Raw genomic sequence first — 23,298 nt, 5'->3', positions numbered from 1 at the left:
TGAGAACTGACAATAAAGAAATTATTCATAAATATAGATTTCAGTATAATGATATATTTGTGTCTTGACACCACAAAATCAACATTACAATTTAAAATGGGTGAAATCTTATTTAAATGTAGATCTGCATATTGATTTGCTTGGCTAACTGGTAGCATTGCATAGCCAACATTACTCAAAAGGGTATTAACGGGTTAAATGTCAGGGTAAAGCTGTTTGTAGTGAGTTTTTTGGAACTGTTAAACCGTTCACCAGCCAGACATTATAGTGACCATTTGTTGTGAGGAGAGGCTCCAGAGATGGTCCATCAGTGCTGCGTCTAACCTGTGTTAACAGACGCACTGAATCTTAAAAATACAAAGCTCGAATCTTAAATTTATTGGAGCTATGCTGTCGCTGCGCTTTTGTTTCACAGAGCTTTGGCAGGCATCGTCTCAGATTCACAGCCTAGTATTAAAAGCATTTAAATGGAAATTGTTTGTCAGTTTAAAGATAGTTTGACGGTGTAGCCTTTAACCACAGGGTTGCACTGATGCTTTATTAATCTTCTTGTGTCAACTGACTCCATATGCATTTTTAGTACCAGTGGGGGTGCAAAACACCAAGGCAGAGTTTTCACAATTAACATTTTGTAAGTAGCCATTACTCTCTCTGTCCATTTGTAATTTGATAATTGTAGTAAGTGACACACTCTTTAAATGTATTACAAAATGCTTCTTCTACAATCGGTTGAACTACCAAAGTAAAACACTTATCATATCAGAGAGGCAGACTGAATTAAGAGAGGGAGGTGTAAACCTGGAATTACTTTTGGTGAAAAATGTTTGAGAAAAGTTGCAAGTTGTGACCCTATGAAAACATGAAATACTTTTCCAACTTGCAGCTGACATAGTCTGTCACGTAAAGATTAAAACTAGCAATTTGGAACAGAAGCAAATCATGATATGCTGCTACAAAATGTCCAAATTCATAGACCTTAAATGGAGAATCGTCTTGTACTTCAGTTCACTGTAAATGAAGTGAAATGGGCCACAAAGGGAAAAATACTTATCATCATTACAGCGTTAGAGGGCACATTTGTGTGCATGTTTTTCTCCACATAATGTGTTTTGTGGGCCGGGGGAATCACAAACCATCACAAATCACTGTTCCCAGCCTTCTCTTCCTCATTGTGTGTCTGAAGTGTGTGTTTTTCTGTTTGTATGTCTGTGTGTGTGTATTCCTGGGCTCTGGCCCAACACAGAAGCAGACCTCTGTTGGAAATGTAATTCACATGAGGCCAGAGGAGCTCTAATGCTATTACCACACACAAACACACATACACACACGCACACACACACACTCAGCTGTGTTGCCGCCCACATTCTCTGTGTGCACCTCTCAGACTCCTTTTTTCTCCCTTGTTTGCTCATCCTAAGCCTGTCGTCGTGGTTTATAAAGATGAGTGATGCAGAATGAAAGGTGAAGAACTCATTATGTCTTTAGGGTGCTTCTCTGCCACTAGTCTGAGCTGTTTATGTGTGTGTGTGTGTGTGTGTGTGTGTGTGTGTGTGTGTGTGTGTGTGTGTGTGTGTGTGTGTGTGTGTGTGTGTGTGTGTGTGTGTGTGTGTGTGTCAGTAGTATGTGTAGAGTGAGTACAGCAGTCAGCCCATCAGTTTATCAAACTTCAGAATCAAAAAGAAGTTAAAAAAGGGGACAGAAGTTGAAAGCAATGGTGGAAGAGAGATTCATGTGTCAGTTACTTTTTTCTTTACCCGTTCTGGAAATGATCTCTTCTGAAGTGTTTGTAACTTTGTAGATGCATCAAGATTAACATACAATGCATAAAAGATATACAGAGAGCAGTATGCACTGCAAACACAGACGTAACTAAATGTGACAGATGTACTCAACTATGCAAAATCATTGTTGATGTTGTAGTGAAACATTTTCAGCACAGCTTCTTCTTCAGTTTTGCCTTATGGAGGATTATCTTTCTGTAATGTAATTGTGTTTGTTGGTGTGTGCGTCTGCATTTCTATGCGTGTGTGTAATGTTGTAGATTTGTCCACAGTACAGGGCTATAGAGGGAATGTAATTTTTTTACATTCAAAGCTTGTATCAAGACTGAGACATTTTGTTTTTGGTTTTTTGCTTGTCAGTGTGTTTTGCAATGTTCTGCAAAATATGGGGACCAAAACGTTGTTGAATATTGGTATTTAATAGCCAAATCTGATTCGACTGGCATAACAGCCCTAGAAGCTTTAAATGTTTGTCGCCACATTTTTTTTTTTGACGTTATCACCCTGAAAGAAAAAAAAAGTTCTTTTTTAAAGGCTATACACCAACAAGTATGGACTGAAGCAGGATCTTTTACTCAATAAAACATGTTGTGAATTTTGAAAATGATAACAGCTTTCTTTATTCAATACATGTTGACTTTTGGACTTTACAGCCCTCAGGAGTTATTGGAAAAGTTTGGATCACACAAGTCGAAAACTAACCCACGCAGCCAGAACTCGGGATCTAATTCTGCAAGTGGTATAAAACTAACAGTATCAGTGTAGCCGAATCTTTATCAGCAACTGTACTCCAAAAGAATACACAGACATGCAAAAAAGAAAAAAAAGCTGCACAGCATTTGAATGTTGATTTAAAATTCAAATCTGTCAGCATCTTGAATGAATATTTGGAACTTCAAACTATTCGGTACAACACTTCCAAAGTAGCTGGGAAGTGATGTTATGACAAAAGTGAAATAGAAACAAGGACGGGAAGAAAAGTCTTGAGGTTCGAGAGTTGTCAGAAGTCGGGATGTACAGTCCCTGTAACAGTAACACGAGGAAAGCCTTCAGTCAGTGCCAGAGAGGAGAGGTGAGACCATTTTTCACACGAGGCTCCGGCAGCCAAACGCCCACGCTGACTTTCTCAGAGTCAGTGAGAGAAAAAAAAGGGCAGAGTTAGGGAGGCAGAAAAAGCAGAGTGATGCCTAATTTCCTCGCTGTCTCAGAAACAGAGAAGGATGTGATTGAACCAGCTGAGAGAATAAAAAAAGGCACTTTGAGAGCGATATCATGTGAAGGCTATCAGAGTCGAGCAGCAGGAGTTTTTTTTCATGGTATAAAAATCTTGCTGTTCTTTTAAAGTTTCTTTAAAGTTTTGCCATGACACTCGAGGCCACAGTGAAGGCGTGAATGAGAAAGTGTCACATGATAAAATTCACTGGAATTTTTAGAAAGTCCCCCAGTTTGTAGATGAGCGCCTACTCTCAGAGCAGCCAGCGTCTTAATAGGTTGCTCTTAAAGTTGTGTAGGTTAAGCAGTGTAGATGATCTTTGATGACTACGACATTTTCCGCATCCCAGCCTCTTCATTCTCTCTCTAGTTCTGTTGAATAATCTGAACCATGGCTGGGCAATATGGCTTATCGTGATACAAGATTTATATCTCGATATTTTAAAATCTCCTCTATCACGCTACTGCAAGAAACCTTTAATACAAGCATGCACATGGAAATAAGCAGTGATACTCAGTCTGTATGCATTTGGTAAAATCTCCTTTCTTGCTTTATATAACTCTATATTTCAGTAGCAGGTGATGGTGTTATTGGGAATTTTCTGGAAATTCACATAACAAAGGAACATGCAGACAGACAGAAAATGTCTGTGTCCTTGAAAAGTCCTTTCATCCCTGATCCCATTAGTGAAATGTCTGACAAATCACTTCATTGCACTGATACAAAAATCCTGTAACTCAAATATTACCTCAAAAAAAGCCCTGTATATTCACACCTCTACCTGGCTGCATGTCTGAGTATTTGTAAGTGTACATTACCATTTTGTCTTCCTTTTTATTATCCTGTAAAGCATCTTGAACCGCTTTTGTAAGAAATGATGCTATACAGATAAAACCCAAACTTTTAATGGTCTAAGACAACTAGAGGTATACAATTATTTGATATATTGGTAGAAAATCTATATGGAAAAATGTATACCCATTAACAAATAAGAGTTAATTGTTAGTGTCCTTGAGTTAAAGGGCTGCTAGCTGAGTTAGCCTGCTGTGAGACAAGAGATGCTGTAATTGCTCTCTTCCCATTAACTGAATGTGTCTTCATCAGTGTCAGCCACTATTAGATTTAGCCACACTTAACTTAATGCACCATCATGCAAAGAGGAGCAGGAGTGTGTGTGCAGGTCAGGGTGCTGTGGTGTAATAGTGGCGGTGTGAATGTTGAAGGATGGGCAGTGTGTGTGTGTGTGTGTGTGTGTGTGTCTGTGTCTGTGTCTGTGTCTGTGTGTCTGTGTATCAGAGGAATTTAATCGCTATTATCTGTGTGTTTGTGAGCCAGGACATTTCAGAGCAAAAGTACGATTAAAAAAAAAGCTTTATTGAGGCTCAAATTTACAGTTATTTGTGTATATAGACACCACAGATTTCCAACACTTTGATCACAGCTCTCTGTAACTCTGTCTGCTTTATCTATATTTCTAGTGTTGTGATAATCGGATAAAGACTGACTTTTGTCTGAGGTTATCACAGGCTGGCCGCGCACTGCTCTCATTTTTCTTTTTCCTGTCTGCTGTCAAAGAAAAGTACTCCCATCATTAGTTGCTTTCCTCCTTTTATACGTCCATTTATACTTACAAACAAATCACACAATTTCAAGGTGACAGAGAAAAAAGGAAAATAATTATTACCATCTACTAATTATACTCTTGTTGTGTTGTTTATTCCAGCGGTTACGGAGGTTATCAACTAAATACCGGACAGAGAAGATCTACCCCACCAGCGTAGGAGAGAAGGAGGAAAATGTCAAGAAGAACAGATATAAAGATATACTGCCATGTAAGTACCCTTTCACAATCAAATAAATTTGCTGTATTAATGTGAATTGGATGGACGCAGTATTTCTGAAATGTTTCTAAAGTTTTATTGTCGGGCTGTTGTAGTAGAACGTGTAGAAGACAATAGTTAGTTACCTTCACCCTAAAAAACCTGGTAGTCTTGTTCCACTCCTACTTTCTGTTACTATGTTTTTTATCTTATGTAATCTACCTTGTAATGTAACAAAATGATCCTTTAACAACAAAACTGGAACAAAATGTACAAATTTGATTAAGAACAAGTGCCAACTTTGTCCCAGTGGCAGCTTGCCATAATGAAAGCATCTGCAGCCATATATTTATTTTCATGTTTTTGGAGCTGGACCGTTCATTAAAAGCACTACTGGAATATATCTACTGTTTGGTGATACATTTAACCACACCCTCAGAGTGCTGAGAATTCTTTTGGCATAAATGATAAAAGTTTAGGCTCAGTGAAAGTTAAACTTAATAGTTAATTGCATGTGCGATGATGACAGCAGCAAACTCTCTTTTTTTCTTCTCTTGTCCACCCCTTAAATTCAGTGATTTTTGCAGGTCCATGAAGACAGCTTTTTAGGAGTTCTTTTTCTCCTCAGCAGCAGGTTGTGAGTCGTAGGGTGAATAATTGATCTTTTGAGCCATTCAGAGCTGAGCTGATCTGATCAGATGGAAAAATGAGAGGAACAGCTGCTGCAATTGAATGCAAACTTTTAGACTCTGCAGAATCAATGGTTTAGTGTCACTTTCAATGCACCTGACGTCTGTGCAAAGAGTACGCTCTGCGCTTCAAGAGGTGCAGGGCATAAACAAATGGTTTATATATTTCAATAGCGCTGCTAATTAGCAGTTCAGCACCAAAATTTGAAATCAATTTGTGGCAGGAGATGTTTTGATTTTTGCAGACCGCCACAATTAAATGAATATGTGGGAAACTCTGCACGCTATTTGTGCAACGACAACAGATCTGAGCCACATATAAGCAAAAACAAACCCCAACAAATCAAAAATGATTTTGGTCACTTTTGCCTGTAGTCTATGCTATTTTCATGAAAATGCAATGCCTGACAATATAAGCTGTATGAAAGCTTTTGTTGCATGACAGCAGCATTAAAGCATCATGTATTTATGTCCTTGAGTTGAAGTTGCTTTGTGCGCTTCGAAAAAATTGCACCTGAGTGCAGACAGGGAATGACAGAAAGGAGAGGGAGATTGAAAAGAGAAAGACACAAAGTCTATAGAAACTCACTCAAAAATGTCGTGTATGCAAAAATATGTACACACATACGCAGATATGAAGTATGTTGTAAGAGGTCATGTAGTTGTCCTCGTCTTACAGAGAGCTCTCGCTGTACCCAGTGACCTCGGGGCTTCCATGACCTAACATCTGTCCTACTTAATTTTTTTTTTTTAACCTTTATCCTCTTTCTCCCCTCTGTCATTCATCCATTTTATTCATTCATTAAGGCTTTTAGTGAATGAGCTGCTGATAAGGCAAAGGAAGAACCGGTTCACCCGTAACAGATGTTTACACGCATGCATGCACACACACACACACACACACACACACACACTTAGGAATGAGGATGTTACTGTGTGTCCATTAACCTCTTTACATCACTGTTTGCACTCGTTTGCCCTCTTTGTCTTTCACTATATTCTCTCTGTTAGTCTGACTCCGTCCCCTCTTTTTCCTCTATCTCTGTCTTTTATTTCATCATCTGATTCTGCAAAATGAAGAAATGCATCAAAGTAAATATTTCTCTTTTTTTGCCCCCAGTTGATCACACTAGGGTGAAGCTGACGTTAAAAACATCCAATCAGGACACAGATTACGTCAATGCTAACTTCATCAAGGTAAAAAAAAGGCTTTGTGAATCACAGTTAACATCCACTGTGGAGATAAAGTGCTTTCAAATCATTTAAAAATGAATTTTCTGGATTTGTGATCATTTCTCTTTCTCCTCATTGTTCCCTTCAGGGTATGGATGGCCCAGAGGCCTATATTGCAACTCAGGGCCCACTGCCAAACACTGTCATTGACTTCTGGAGGATGAACTGGGAGTACAATGTAGCTGTGAGTATGGCTCATTGCATGATGGAGGAAAAAAGCAGGAGAAAAGGGCAGATAGAGAGGGGTTTAAGAGCACCAAGTCCCTCTGAATGTTTACTGAATAGAAACAGAAAGCTGATACTTAGTGGTTCTTTAACTAAGTGGATGTTATAATTAAAGTAATTGAAATAAATATTTAATGTGGTTGTCAGCCAGATGGGGAGCGCTTATGTTCGAACCAGACAGATAGAAAAGGAGCTTGCTGTGATTAGGTTGAACTGGCGCTCTGCAAAGCTCGCTGTGATAATCACTCCTGTAGGATCAAAGAGGGTGATGTGAGATATAGATGTAAGAGTGAAACGTCTTGATCAAAAATGATCTGAAGTCTGCTCTGCTGCTGCAGGACTGGAAGATGTAGGAGTTCTTCATATTCTGCCGGGTACTCCTCTGAGTATCTGAACTTTATTTTGGCGGCTTCAGCATTACATGAATAGAACATAAATATTTTTGGGATTGTAAGATTTAGCTGTGAGAGGCTGCGTGTAAATGTTGATAATAATCCTTCCTGTTTTTGTCTCTGCAGGTTATTGTAATGGCTTGTCGAGAGTTCGAGATGGGAAGGGTAAGGCTGTGATACTTAATCCCTTCGTGTATGTTTGTGTGTTCGTGTCAGCGTCAGGCATGCAAGTGTACATATGTGTCTGTATACACATCTGTGTTTTGTTATCTCCACCAGGGTTACAGTATGTTTTTGGTCCCATAAATCTGTTCGTCTGTTAAGGTCTTTACACACTGAGGGCATTTCGAGAGTGATTCATTTGCATGAGTATATATTTTGACTCAGAACCCAAATATTACACAGCCAAAAAAAATTTTTTTCTTCAGATTAAGGTTGATTTTTCTGAGCTTTTGTTTCATAAATGAAGGCACCAACCAATCACGTTGTGCAGAACACGTTACATCACAACATCATGACAATCATAAAAAACGTACCAGAACCACTCCCTCTGTACTAACCTCTTACAATAAAAACCCTAAATAAATTCACTGTGTACCTGTTCACTAGAGGGAACTTAAATTCACTCAGACCATTTTGCAAAAAAACATAATTAAAAAAGCTTACAATAGCTTAAACTATACAACAGCTTACCTGAGACCGACTGTTAAACACTTCTGTGGGACTAAAGGATTTAGAGCACTTTAATCAAAGAAAACTAAACTCAAATTTAAACTGGGTGTAACAAAACATTTTTGTTACCTGTAATAAAAATTAAAACCTAAACAAAAAAAAATAATTAAAACGATATTTCGTATTTACTAAGTACACAATTGTACTTGCGGAACTTTTTATTTTACCATTGCACAACTCCACTAAAAGTCAATATCACTAAAAGGAAATATTTAAATATCATCCACAGCTTCACTTTCTCTGCTTTGCCTTGTGATTCAATTCGCCAACTTTCCATCGACCCTCTTCAGTCCTTTAAAAATATTCCCCTGCATGTGTTCTAGCAGGAAACTCAGTTAAAATTAAAGGAAGAGTCTTTAGTTTTAGTCTTTGTCATTTTGGTCAAAAAATTGTGAGGAGGGATTGGTGCATATATGCATATCCCATAGACTGGGGTGTTTGCATAAATGTGGGTCAGCTACATCCCAAAGTGTTGTATTTGTATTGTAATGCTGATTCTTCTGAACTTCTGAAATCCTGCCTTTAACGAACGCCCCCCCATGCCATAATAAAAAAACAATTAATACATAAACTAATAAAAACTAAACTACAACCGAACAAATTTTGAACAATAAAAACTAAACTGAAACAAGCAAACCCACTCAAGAGATTAACTGAAACTCCATTGAAAAGAAAAATTATAAATAAAATAAAATAAGAATTAAAGCTATTGATAAATACAGATCTATAATAACTCCCATTCACAGAGAGACCTTAAACTGTTCCACTGACATCCTAAAATATGTCCAGAAGCAGCTGCCAGTATGAACAGCTTTGACGCAAATATTCACAGGGGAGTATTCTCCATTTTTGTGACATTTATTCTTCAAAACCCTACACCTGTAATTTCTTTGGTGTGTAAAGACCTTTAAAATTTCTATAAAACCCTATTTTTTCCTTGATTCTTTAAATCAACATGTAAAATAACAAATACAGAGAACTGTTCAGCTGTAGTGAAAATATTTCTAGTCTTGCATGTGTGCTCTTGCTTGTCTAAGTGTGCTTACTATATTTTTGTTGAAAGACTGAGAAGCTAAAGGCGGTTAACAAAGCCTTGAACTAATTTGCATTGACCAAAGCTTGCTATGTTTAAGGTCAAGACGTTCGCTGGATTAATAATAAAGTGTGACTAATGGCTCAGAGAATACCTCTTTTAAATGTGTGTTTTGCACCTGTAGGTAGATAGAGTATCGTGTGTATGTATTTAGTCCTTGTTTTTCTGTAAATGTCACTGAGATGTTCCACTTGTCACGTTAATGGTTTATGTCAAGCCAGAGTGTGTGTGCACCGGAAGCTGTGGTATTTGTCTGGTATTTTTGTTCTCAGCCAAAACTAACTCCCGTTCTCTTCTCTGGTTAGAAAAAGTGTGAGCGGTATTTCCCGCTGCTCGGGGAGGAGCCCTTGAATTTTGGCCCCTTCAGAATCTCCTGTGTAAGTAGACAAATTTGTAATATCACTGCTGTGTGTATGTGTGTGTGTGTGTGTATGTGTATGTAATGAGTGTGTAAGAAGAGGGGGGGTCTGACTGCTGCATTTCTCACATTTTGTTCTAATGACCGTTTTAGTCAAGGGTTGTGTAAATGTTCCGCCTGTCTCTGTTTTCTAGGAGTCCGAGCAGGCCAGAACAGACTACTTTATCAGGACTTTGAAGGTGGAGAATGAGAATGTAAGTTCTCAAACTTAATGCTCAGTCTTCTCATTGAAATTTATCTTGTGACAAAAGCATTTTTTTATAAAACTTCTTTGTTTTTTCGCCATTGCCCTGAATTAGGGCCTTCCCAAATAACATTTCTGGGGCTATGAAACATCATTGAAGTTGTATTTGATGAGGAAAAATCACTGAAAGTTTTGCAAAAATTATTTTTTTTGAATTTTTTTTGTGTGTATTGAAATTGTTATAGTAATTATACACATAAAGTAACATAACAGCCGATTTATTTTCTGTTGCTGTCGACTTAGCGTAGTTCTAAAATGGGTGGCGTTTTGTTTACCATCCTGTACGTTTCTCTTGTATGTATTTCATGTATGCCAGCCTGCTGAAATAATGTTAGAATAGAGTTTTATGTCCAAAAAAAACCTAGGCAAGTGGGGCAAAAAACAAAATTATGGAAAAACTTTTAAATTCTGTTCATGAAACTGTGTGGGGACCCGGCATGCATATATATTAAAAAAAAAACAAAAGCAAAGTGAAGCATTTAAATACAATACTGTGGCAACAGTGGATGCTTCAAACCATTTGGGACAGCCCTACCATCAACATAAATCCATAGTGGTATTTTAAAAATATTAATATATCTCATGATGTGTTTGATTGTAATACATTAGATGTAAAACAGAACTTCAAAAGCTCAATCGTTTGGTTTACAGGTAAAATTGTTCGTATAGACATTCATTTTGGACACAGAACTTGAGAACAATGACACCCATATTTTTGATTTATCAGTGCACAACTCCAATGAAAGTCAATAAATGCAAATATTTAAATATTGCCCACACATTCACTTTCTCTTCTCTGCTCTGTGATTCAATTTGCAGACCTTCTATCAATCTTTAAAATATTCCCCCGTATTTCTCCCTGCAGGAAACTCGGAGGATAACGCAGTTCCATTATATGAACTGGCCGGATCACGACGTCCCCTCATCTTTTGACTCAATACTGGATATGATCGGACTAATGAGAGAATACCAAGAGAATGATGATGTCCCTATTTGTGTGCACTGCAGGTAGGTTCAGCATAGATAATACTGTGCAGAGACACCAACACAAATCCACCCATGTATGCACACACTGTAACTACGGCAACATTCAGAGAAGAGATTGACTGCAGATGAGAACATCATGTAGTAAAACAGACACAGTGGTGTATACAACGTACAGTACATGCATCAAATGATACCTCACACTGGCATCGCTGGTTCTGCATTTTTCTGACTTGTGCTCTTGAGTGATTCATAGAATTGCCAGTGGCTGTCTGTGAGGAGGCAGTAAGAATGTGCAACAGGTGGCCGACATTGCTTTGTGTGTTTTGAAATCAAGTTTCAACACTGCAGAACAATGTTACAGCAGTGGCTAAACCCAGCATGCAGATGCACATCTACCCCTAGCAAAAAAGCTAAATTTATGTTATTGTTTCAATACAGTGCTTAGATAAGATTGCTGCAGGCTAAGAATTTGTGTGTGTTAATTTGTCTCGATACATTCAGCTATCTTAAAGCTGACTGCACTATTTCCAACACTTAACAACTTCAAGGTTGGGTCCATCAATGTTGTTTTCCTTTTTTTTTTTTAATGGAAACATACACTCAGTTATTAGCAAGAAACTGTGATGCTGGTTAAATGATTGTGATAATAATAACTGACAGTTAGTTAGTTATTTTTTTGAAGTGAAGTGCAGGTTGTATGAGGTACTACTAGTGTAGTATTTTCTTCTCTTTACTTTGATGTCAGACAGCCGTTTTCTTTGCTCTCTTCAAAGCTGCCAGGCTCCATTGACTGTAACAGTAATTTTACATGTAGAATACAGGAGTCGCTGCCTTGGTCGGTTAATAAGTTTGTGTTAAGACTCAAACATCAAACTGACGTCATCGAACTTGTGGCAAAAAGGCAGACTTTTGCACCGCCTCATCTTGCCGGTGTCTCAGATATTACATAAAAATAAAATAGTCTTGGCAGCAAATATGGTATACCATAAAATGAAGATGCAAACCAAAAACTAAACCAAACAAAACAAACAAACAGAAGGAAAAAAAGCACACCAAAAAATTAGCAAAAAAATGAACATAAAATAGAATAATAAAACATGAAGGCGCAGGTGAAAAACAGATGTTGTTACAGTAGTTACAATGTACAGAAATCTTAGCGATTACATGGGCTATAATGCCTAATGTTCCTGTTTCCAATATCCCCAACCCAAATCCTGTCTTTGGTTTTATTGGTATTTATCAACATTTTGTTTCAAAAAGTCCATGAAGCTCCTCCAAATATTTTCAAAAACTGCCAGCTTTCCTTTTGTAATACATGTTTATAAATCCTTAGTATTTTACCTTATATTTTGTTTATTAACATCTTTCCATCCTATAGTTACTGCCATAGGGACACTGCTTAACAACAAGACAATTAACCCACCCTTTAAAATGTGAAGTAGTAAGAATGAAAACACACTGATTCATGAGGATATAGATTTAAGTCGTCTGCTGCACACATGCTCACACACGCACACACACAGTGTCCATGTGTGTGTAATCAGCTCTAATGAGCAGCCGGAGGACATTTCCTGGTTCCTCTGTTACACAGCGGGATGTAAAGCTGCGTTTGTAAAGATGCCTAGTGTGGGTTGACGTGTGCTGTACTGTATGTGTGCGGAGAAACTGCGCTTGTTAGAGAAGCAGAGGCTCTCTGACAGCATGAGATAAACTTTTATGATTTAATGTGTCAGACATGATGCCACGTAACCTTTAGCTCCCGTCTCCATCCTGTCTGGACGAGGCGTTGTTACATACAAACATTCATACATGTGGTCGAGTGTTTGTCTCTGCTTACTGTTTTTTCTGCTGCCTCAAGAAAAAAAATACAGAGTAGATATTTGAGGAGAGTTTTATAGGTTATTTTTGCGATGAAAAGGAGGAAGCTCAAGACTCGAGTCTGTGTCTTTACATGTGCTCTTCTTCTGTTGAATCTAATCTTTGTGACTGTGACTGTACAGTGCAGGCTGTGGGAGGACGGGTGCCATCTGTGCAATCGACTACACATGGAACCTCCTCAAAGCTGGGGTACGTGGACACACACACACACTCCTACACATACCTAAAACACACATGGACACATGAACACACATTAAATGTTAGTTTAATATTCAAGTGAGAATTAACCCTCTTATTATGTTGTGTGCTTTTTAAAGAAAATACCAGAAGATTTTAATGTTTTTCGGTTGATCCAAGAGATGAGGACGCAGCGACACTCAGCTGTTCAGACCAAGGTTTGTTCTTAGTTTTGTCTTTTGTTTTACACACAGAACGATGTGTTGCATTCATACTGCTCTAAAGTCTATTCAACTTAACTGAAATCCCACATTTAAAACAAAGTTATTAGAGTAATACACAGAGGATTAAAAAAATGCTAATAACAAGTACTTTTATGCTAATTTAATTTAATGCTAATAGCTGCACAGAAATACCACCACATCCAGATTTTCCACCTGGGAGCTGAGGTCGACATTGTGTTATATTTGCCTTCATTGTCAAATGAATAGATTTCCTCCAGCTAGAAGTGTCTCAACTGTTTGTTTGAAAACAGTAAAAAATTAATTAATTTGATTTTAACAATATTAGACCTTAGACCCGCAGCGACTAGTTGATAAATACATTAGTCAATCAACAAAAAATTACTGGCAATTATGTTAAATTCAATTAATCGTTTTAAGAATTTTCAAAAAAAGACACTGCGGAGAAGAAATGTCAAAGGCACAACTAACAATTTATCTTAGATTAATTAATATTAATTAATATATTATAATATTAATTCATTACTAACTCACTACATCTCTTTGCACTGTTCAGGATTTGTGTCAGTGACCGTTGTTCTGTTACATAGCCTGTGTCAAGTCTCTTCATTCCTGTTATTTGGCGCACACCTGGTTGAAAATGGATCTTGGCCTGTTTAGCAGAGGTCGACACATTCCCGCCATTATTTGTAACTGGTTGAGTTTGTTTCAACAAGAGTTTTGACATGAGTGTGTTTGTATGTTCGCTGCAGTGGACAGATGATTCTCAGCTGGACATGACTTATATTTTCTTGCAACATTTGTGTCTTTGTGGAATACAATATAAATAAAAAAAAAGTCTTAACCTTAAAGGGAAGGTTCACCCCAAAATTAAAACTACATATAGTTTTCCTCTTACCTGTAGTGCTATTTATCAGTCTGTATTGTTTTGGTGTGAGGTGCCGAGTGTTGGAGATATCAGCTGTCGAGATGTCTGCTTTGTCTCTAGTATAATTGAACTAGATGGTACTTGGCTTGTAGAGCTCAAAGCACAAAGAAATATTTTAGAAACTCACAGCATTGCCCCTTACAGGTATCGTGACCCAGTTATCCACAGACCTTTTTGTGAGCAGTTTCATGTAGGAACTGTTTTCTGTCTTCAGAATAACTCCTGCTAACTGTATCTCTGCCCAGAAGGAAGCGTGCATACACTCATTGAGGCTTGTGACAGCGAGATGTGAACATTAATGGCGTCCTCGTCGGCTGAGTGGTAACATTAGCTAGCGTAAGGTGAGCTAGCAGTAGATGCACAGTTCCTTTGGTGCGGCGCTGTGGTTGATGGGTGTTATTAGGAAGAGAGAAAATAGTTCCTACATAAAACTGCACACAAAAAGGTCTGCGGATTATCTTGAGTAACTGGGTCATTATTTATGGAAAGAGACATTGCTGCTGATTTATGCAAATATATATTTTTTGGCGCTTTGAGCACTGCAAGCCCGACTGCCATCTATTTCCATTATATTGGAGAGAAGGCAGACATCTCTACGGCTGATATCTCCAACACTCTGCAACTTACACCAAAACAATCTAGATGAATAAACAGCACTACAGGTAAGAGGAAAAATATGTGGTTTTGAATTTGGGGAGAACTGTTGCTTTAACAAAGAACCCAGCGACCCTTATTTATGCAGAGCCCTGTTAGATAAATCATAGAAGTGCCTTTAAAGAGACTGCTGGAAGCAGGGAACTGTAATGTAATTTCTGAGAATGCAGCACGAAACACTTACTGCCTTAACGGGAAAGTAATGAGATCAAACCAGTGTGCATCAGTGAAGGCCCTTCTATTGTTTTCACACAGGTTGTATTCAATAGCCTTGTAAATGGATGTTTTTGAGCAAAGACTTGAGAATGTTTTTTCTTTTATATCGATTTTCTTTCTGTTTTCTCCTTCACCTCTCCTCTCCTCCATTTATCTCATTACATCTCTGTCTCTCTCTCTCCTTCTCTGTCTTTGTCTCTGTAGGAGCAGTACGAGTTAGTTCACAGAGCGATCGCCCAGCTCTTTGAGAAACAGCTGCAGCTACTGGAGAGCCCCACCAACACGCAGATACACGATGGCATGGTATGACACACACACATACACAGCACACATATTGTGCATGCTGTCTGGTGTTAAAGAAAGACAGGATGTCGCTGAGTAATGCACTCGGAGTGGGAAAAAAAACACAAATAATTAGTCACAGGGGAGGGAGAGGGTAGGAGGAACAGAGGAGCGGGAAGAGAGGCCCTCTGAAAACTTTGCTCTTTACACATTCAGAAAAAAGAAGAGTCACAGAGTTTGTGCCAAAAAGAGAGATCGCTCCTCTGGAGAGTATTCTCAGAGGGCTGCGTACAGTTAGACCTATTTAAAAGAGCGAGAAAAAAAGCTTTGTTCTGTCAGTCACTACCGCCCTCTTTCTAATTTACTTCACACTGTCCTCCAATGCCCCCAAACACACACACAGACACACACACACACCATTTACAAAGTGTCCTTAATTGTCCCTGTTCCTCCTCCCAGTGTACTAAAAGTACAACCCAACAAAAAAGTTTACTCCTATGACAAAACATGTTTTATAAAATCAAAGAAGCAGTAAAGTGGCTAAACTTAACTTTAAGTTAAGTGCCGTACTGACGACGCTCTTTGAAATCCAATCTGGTGTTTGAACATCGTGGTGACGGACAAATAAAAAAATTAATTTGTAGTTGATCTCTCATCCGTAGCTCCCATCCATCGTCCCACATCTTTTTGTAGCAGATTTAGGGAAGTTGCTTTCAAACTAAGTAGTTAAGCTACAGTCTATCTGAAAGCTGCTACTAGCTACTCTGAAAAAGTTGCTTAAAGAGGACCTGTTATGCTAATTTTCTGGGTCATACTTGTATTTTTGGTTTCTACTAGAACATGTTTACATTCTTTAATGTTCAAAAAATAATTTATTTTCCTTATACTGCCTGTGCTGGAACACCTATATCATGTACTGTCTCTCTCTTAATCTCGGCCACGAGAGGAAAAAAGTCATGTTTTATGTTTCAATAAACATTGGGGAAAAAATAGTCTCTAACCCTAAATGATTGATGCCGGTTCATTTTTTTTTCTTTAATTTTGGTTATTGTAAAAGTGATCTTAAATTTCATTCCTAATAGCATTAAAATATAGACCATATAGAGAAATCTGTCAGAAGCCAATGTCAGTTTGTCGTTAAAGTAAAAAAAAAACAAAAACCCAAAACCCTGTTGGAATCAGAGCATCCGGAGCAGTTTCCAGTTTTTTTACTCACAGGGATTACTTTTACTCGTGTTTACCTCGTTATTTGACACTTCAACCACATTTATTATGAACATCCTACATTTTCCACCAGATGCTCAGAAACATTTGCTGTAGATTCATATGATAAAAAAATTGCTGTATAAATTATTGTTATGCAATTTATTGACAAAATGAAACAGTGAGAGGCTGGCACCAGACTGGATCCCTCCCTGCTTCTTTTGGGACAGGTCGGTGTCTTCCTCTCTGCTCTGTGATGCCAGGCTGATGCACTTTATTGATTCTCTCCTGAGACATAAAATCAGGGGTGGAAGAATTTCAATAGCCTGTAATCATCTTAATCATACAAAGAAAACAACAAAAAAAAGCAGCTGTAGCATTTGGTTTTAATTCTTCGCTACTTACTGTAAAAATATATGCCTCTCTCCTGCAAAGGTTACATGATTGCAGAAATATTATCACACTTCCCACTCAAAATGTAGTAAAAACTAGTAGCGCTGTTACTCCCCAGCACTGTTATGTAGATATGTGAAGACAACAGACAGAGAGCCAGAAGACAGAAGCATCAATGAGACAGTGTGCGAGACTGGCAAACCTAAAGACAGAGGACACAGAGAGACGATGAGAGAGCTCATTGGCAGCAATCCAGTAGTTGACTTCCTGCTTAGGAAGCTCTGATGACATCATTCCTCTCCCATAATGCATGTTGACTCTGAGAAGAGACAAGCATCCGTTGGGAAAGGGAGACCCTTCCAAGAGCCGCTCGCATGGACACACACAACCATCTTTACATTAAAGAAGACTCAGCTGACACGCTTTCTGAAGAGTTTAATCTTCCAGGATCTCTAAAGTAGTGAGAAGCTCATCCACTGTACTGAGCTGTACTGCACTGTACTAAACTGTACTGCACTGTACTACACTTTTACGACTTGTTTAGAAGTTTGTGCTAGTAATCAGTTGTAGGCGTAGGCGTGTGTATATGGAGGAAGACAATAACTCCAGTACAAGTTTGTTGCTACGCATTATCACCTTGTCACAATCTTACAAAGTTGCAAGTCCACGAGCACACACTGCCCTCCCTCTCTCTCTCTCTCTCTCTATTTCTCTCTCTCTCTCACACACACACACACACACACACACACACACACACACACACACACACACACACACACACGACTGTTAGCAAAACATTATCCGTACTGACTCAGTCCATACACACACTGACTCATGTCCAGTCAGGCATTGTTAGTGACTAAAACACCCACATAGGTGCTTTCAATGGCAGTACGAACAATAAACCTACACATGCACACATCCCACACGCGTTTCTCTGCTCACACGCAGGCGCCATTGTTCGCAGGAAGTGCTCCTCCACCAAACTGATTCTTCAAAACATACAGCCAAATGAGATGTAATCATGTACACTGACGGTGCTCACGTGAGTTCCTCAGCAGACGGAGGAGAAGTGGCCTGATGTGCCCTTCTCCGTCTTGAGTTTATGACGGCTGAAGTCGTCCCGTCATCTTTTCATTATCAGAGCGGAGAGAGAGTCAAATTAATGAGTCACGGGGGAAGAGAGGAGAGGAGGAGAAAGGCGGGAGTCGAGAGGAAGAGAGAGAAGATTAGTCGGGAGGAGGAGAGCTTCTTTCAGAAATGGTTTTGATCCTTCAGTGAAGCAATTTCGGAGCAACTTTCTGCCTCTGCTCCAGAAACATGTAGGAAAGAAGAAAGAGAGTTTGCAGAGAAGAGTTAGAGACAGAGGCGCAGCACATTTCAACACCATTTACAAAAACTGCTGTTACATTGTGCACTGAAAGTATTTTTTTTCAAATATATGTAGCAAAATACAGTTTGTTTTGACAAGAATTGAAATGTTGCTTTACTATTAGTTTGATTACTAACTAACTTTAGTCTCATGTAATCATTTTTTCGTATTTTTTCTGCTTTTTACTACTGGTATTACTGAGATCTTATGCTAAATTTGATGGTGTGCTTCACTCAGCAGACCTCCGAATGAATTAATCAGCAGTTATGAAAATGTGTAAACTGAATCATTAAGGCAGATGAACATTATCTGGGAAATATCACAGTTTTTCACTTTATATGGAGCTAAAATTAATACAGAATTATGTTGAATGTTTGTCCAATGAGTAGGTGTCTGTTTATGAGTTGTAGGAAATCATAAATTAGCATTTAGAGGGAGTAGATGTTTAACGTGAGCGATAGGCTACATCAAATTGAACAACATGTTAGTGGAGTATGGCAAACAAATTGCTTACACGCTTGGTAAAAATTAAAACAACAACTGCTTAGAAATGACTACTGTGTGTACAATTAAACATTACTGTGTGTACACCGTTTCACATACAAACAGAGAATTACATAAGCTGGCAGTTCTGAGGCTGGCAGTAAATGCAAAATAAAATCACATTTGGGATGCTGTCGGACTGAAAACATCAGTATACTGCAGCCCTAATGCTTTAAAGGTGAAGAATGAGCTGAGTCAAAAGTTCCTTGAAATGACAAGAAAACACAGAATTGTCTGAAAACAGTGGAAGTAAAATAGGCTAATGTGGTTTGAGCAACACACTATTAAAGAACGTCAGGTCTGTGGGAGAATCAGAATAATTTTAACTAACAGTTTATCGCACATGGCACCCAAATATGAGGATACTTTTAGGTGAAACTTAACTTAATTCGGTCACGACAGATTTTTCTAAATACATTTTTTGCTTCAGAAAATGCTTGGCAGAATATAACCGTTTTTTTTTTTTTTTTTACAAAAACAAAACAAAAAAAACATTATTTCCTTTTTGAATTTCTTAAATGTGGTTTTTAAAGAGTTGTTGCCAATATATGTGCTGAGTGGCTGTAACATAAACAGTGGTTTCTGTGGGACAGACTATGTGATGGACACATTGTTTCTGAACTACCTGTAATTTCTTTACATTTGGTGGCTGAGCAGAGCAGTGCCACAGCTCTGGCTCGAGTCTAAAAACCTGAGTTAAACATTAAACTCAAAATTTTGTTTATCTTTTTGTTTGTGTGTAAATTGTCCAGGATGAAAGCAGTCCAGATAAAGCAAGCCACCAGTCAGATGATGACAGATGGGACACACCACCTCCAAAACCTCCCCGCGTACGCAGGTAAGACATGCTTTTTGTTTTTTATTTTTAGCTTATTAGCCAATGTGATCTGTTTTTCTCCTCTTGCTTAAAGTTCACAAAACACAAATGGATGTATTTGTAGAATAAAAAGACACTCATCCTCCACACAGATGAATGAACAGGCTCACACAGAAGTGAGCAGTAGGTGTGAAGTGGCCCGTCACTGAGCACAGTGGGTGTTTGTGTTTTGTAGGAGGAACGCAACAAAAAAACAAAAAAAAAACCCTCCCAGCACAACAGTTTGTGTGGAGCGCACAATGAAAACATATTAAACTGACCAAATAGAAGCAGCAGGCGCTGTGTTCACCAGAGCTTTCTGACACATTAGCTCCCCACCAGCCCACAGATCCAACCAGCCTCCACTCCACTGAAGTTAACTTCTGTTTAACAACTGCTGCGGCCCGAGGAGAAGCTGTATTTATAGATCATTTTGCAACTCGTAACAATACTCTACAACAACATGTGGTGTTGCATGAAGCACAACCTCAGGCTAGTTGACGTAGAACTGCTACATCTTTCATCTCCAGCTCTTTGAGAACAAATACTTTTACACGCGGTTGTTATTTGGTATCTGTCACGCATAAACACACATACATGCCCTCTCTCTTTAATGTATAACTCTCTCTTTGACACACTTATCCCCCTCCTCATTCCTTTCTTATCCTCTCCTCTTGCTTCCTCCCTCTCTCCTCATTTTTAATGTTCGTGTTTGTGCCCAGCAGGGGTTGTGCTCCACTTTTTCTCAGCCAGTTCATCTTCAGTCCCCCTTCCCCTCTTCCACTTATGATTTATCCACACAAGGCTGTTAATTCAGAAATACTTAACAACTTTTTAGATAGATGTTTAAAGAGTTGCTGCAGCGCAGTTGCTTTAATGTCACAGGGGACATCTTGTTGCCAAGAGACTGTTTCACTTAATTACCTGTTGCTAGAAGCATTGTCTAAAAATGTCCAGTTTGACAATGTTTTGTGAGTCTATGTGATTCATTCACTCTGTGCACATCCATATAATTTAAAGGGGACATATTTAGCTTTTTTTTTTAATAGTTAGTCTTATATTTAATGTTACAGTGTCTGATGTTAAACATGGCCAAAGTTTCAAATAATAATGTACATGTGTGTAAAAGTGATCCATGTAAGCACAAACCTTAAGCTTCAGACTGTTATGAATACTCTCCAACGTTTGTTCTTCCCTAGAGATGAACTCTGCTTGTTACCAGGGTTTTTCCTGCATAGAAAATTGCATGTCGGCCGCAAAATTTTGCCATGCCTCCAACTCTTGACAAAACTGGTGTCATAGTGGAAAACATTATTTCAATAAGTGTTCGATGTTTCCCACAGGATGTGAGTGTGTGTGCATTGGTAGCTTTTTTTTCCTTTTAAATGCCCCTTTCTAAATTCAGAGGTTTTTGCAGATCCATGAATGCTGTGCAGGCTTTGTCTCTTTTTCTTCAGTAGCAGTTTGTGACCCGCAGAGTGGGTAATTGATCTGTTGATTCGTTAAGAGCTGATCAGATCTATGGATGAGAGGAGCAGCTGCTGTGAGTGAATGCAAACTTTTGGATGAATGGTTATGTTTTACTTTAAGCCTGGTGCACCACAGTGTTTCTGCTGTTAACGTCTTTGCAGCCACAACAAAAATAATCACTGAAGGAAACAAAACTCCTTTTTCCTGCCATTCAATGACAGTTTTATATCGCCAGGTGGAGTTTATAAATGCCGTCGCAAATGGCAGTGCGACTCGACATTTGTGAACACTGTTTCTCCTCTTGTATGTGTGTGAACTCAGTCTTGTACTGTGACTGCTGCGACACATGCACCAGTGAAATGTAAGAAAATAAAGTATTTATGTTAATCAACATTTTTCCTACTTAAACAAAATAAAAACTCAAATAGACATTTGTAGACATAGTATTACTTTGTTACAATACAAGAAAATAAAGTGTTTTTGACCATGAAAGCATGTAAACATCTTCTAATAAAACCCAAAATACAAGTATGAACCTAAAAATGAGCATAATACGTCCTCTTGCGGGAAATAAGGCTTGTTATTTATAAAATAATATATTACAGATGATTGTTTTAGTGTGAACCTGCAAATGAGGGCATTAGGTCCCCTTTAATTTATACATTCTCATTTTTTACTCTTTCTCAATCTTAATTTTAATATGACTACTAATTCTAAACATTTATTATACTAGAAAAAAAATCATTCGAGCCAACATGACTTAAATTGTGTTCTGTTACTGCTCTAAAATGACCGTTCTCTGAACGGTCTGAAATTATTATTAGTGAGCTGAAATTATCTACAGTACTGACTGGTTTGATGGGAGAGCAAATATTTTGCAGAGGTCCTAATTTTGGGATGTAGCTGCAAGTGATCTGTTTACAGAAAGTTTATTTCTTGCTCTCAGTAAAATATACAAATATGAACTCAGCAATGCTGCCAAATAACAAGGCTCTCCTGGAAGACTCTTAAATGTTAAACCTGCGTCTCAGTTTGTGCTTTTCTCACTGTGTGTCGTCCCTCGGTTTCCTAAAGGAATAATGTCCGGGCCTAGTTTTAGCCTGGGAGTATTTTAGTGATGACAAGAGCTATTTTTACCAACATAGTCTACATTCTGCCGGCCACACTCCCCCTGGGTCACTTCAGCTGTGTGTGTGTGTGTGTTAGAAAGAAAAACATACTGCAGGAACTCCAATGAGGCTGGCATCAAGGTCGCAGATACTGAGTCACGGCCTTTACACATATATTCACCACCACGCCCTGAAAAGTCATATCCTCTGAACTCTCAGACCAAAATGTGTTTGTGGCTTAGTCTTCAGTGGTTATTTGTTGATAAATGATTTCCCTTTTTTGAAAAATAAGACTTTGCTTATCTTAGACAGTATTTTATATAACCATATTTTTTTGTATAGTCGATCTGTGTTAAGACTTCATTAAAATTAAAAAATAAAACCTTTCTCACAGAAAGGTTTTAAACTACGACGTTTTGTTATGTCCCCGCTGGAATGAAAGAGATAGAATAACGTCCTTCAACTTCTATAAATCTTCAAAACACCTGGATCTAACCCAAACAACATTTAATGTAAGGTTAATTTAGTTAATCAACCCCATGGTGCTTTTCATATTTTCTGTCATAAATATAATTTTACAATGTTGGATATCATATTAAGCAAAACCAAATTTTCATTCTCTGTGTCTGTTTGTTCGACTTTCGAGACAAGCTGACATCAGCTCGTAACGGATTTCTGCATTAGGTCATCTGCTTCAGCAAAGTTAGCATTATGTAGTCTACACTGCTACATGTAGATAGATGCTAATGTCAAGAAAACCTGTAAACTTGGTTGCTGATGTTGTTAACCTTCCCCAATTTTGAATCATATTCACATTGGAAGATGTCCGGTTGTGTTTTGAAGCTTTAAATTGTGATTTTTCACATTGAAAAGTGTGGTATTTTCCATTAAAGTCAAAATTTAATAGAAAAATAAGGCTTACTCATACATTCAGTGCTAATAAAATTCAGCTTTCCAAAAGAAAGCAAGTTGTTAATTCTTGTCATTTACAGACAGTCACGTAGATAATCATCTTATCTAGCAAGCCAAAACACATATTTGTTTAATAAGTGGTTGAAATCTGTGTAGTTGGAGTTTGCTGCTTTTCTGGGTGTCTGTATGCAGCATCAGCACAACATGAAACCATAAATGTCTCTTAAAGCTTCATC

At 38.2% G+C, this 23,298-nt stretch overlaps 1 protein-coding gene across 3 annotated transcripts in view; it reads left to right on the top strand.

Annotated features, from left to right (window-relative positions):
• The window catches only part of ptpn12 (protein tyrosine phosphatase non-receptor type 12), a 64,921-nt gene that overhangs the window by 18,291 nt on the left and 23,332 nt on the right, over positions 1–23,298 (top strand). For all 3 annotated transcript variants that reach the window (XM_042511609.2, XM_042511611.2, XM_042511610.2), the window contains exons 2-12: positions 4,718–4,826; positions 6,624–6,700; positions 6,825–6,920; positions 7,480–7,518; positions 9,484–9,555; positions 9,731–9,790; positions 10,706–10,848; positions 12,828–12,894; positions 13,023–13,100; positions 15,127–15,225; positions 19,468–19,553. In XM_042511609.2, coding sequence (XP_042367543.1) covers positions 4,718–4,826; positions 6,624–6,700; positions 6,825–6,920; positions 7,480–7,518; positions 9,484–9,555; positions 9,731–9,790; positions 10,706–10,848; positions 12,828–12,894; positions 13,023–13,100; positions 15,127–15,225; positions 19,468–19,553 — 926 coding nt within the window. The remainder of the gene's footprint in view (positions 1–4,717; positions 4,827–6,623; positions 6,701–6,824; positions 6,921–7,479; positions 7,519–9,483; positions 9,556–9,730; positions 9,791–10,705; positions 10,849–12,827; positions 12,895–13,022; positions 13,101–15,126; positions 15,226–19,467; positions 19,554–23,298) is intronic.

This window comes from Plectropomus leopardus, chromosome 22, assembly GCF_026936395.1.
Source record: "Plectropomus leopardus strain MGB_pleo_1.0 chromosome 22, ASM2693639v1, whole genome shotgun sequence".
Lineage (NCBI taxonomy): Eukaryota > Metazoa > Chordata > Actinopteri > Perciformes > Serranidae > Plectropomus > Plectropomus leopardus.
This window is presented reverse-complemented; position numbering and strand designations above follow the sequence as displayed.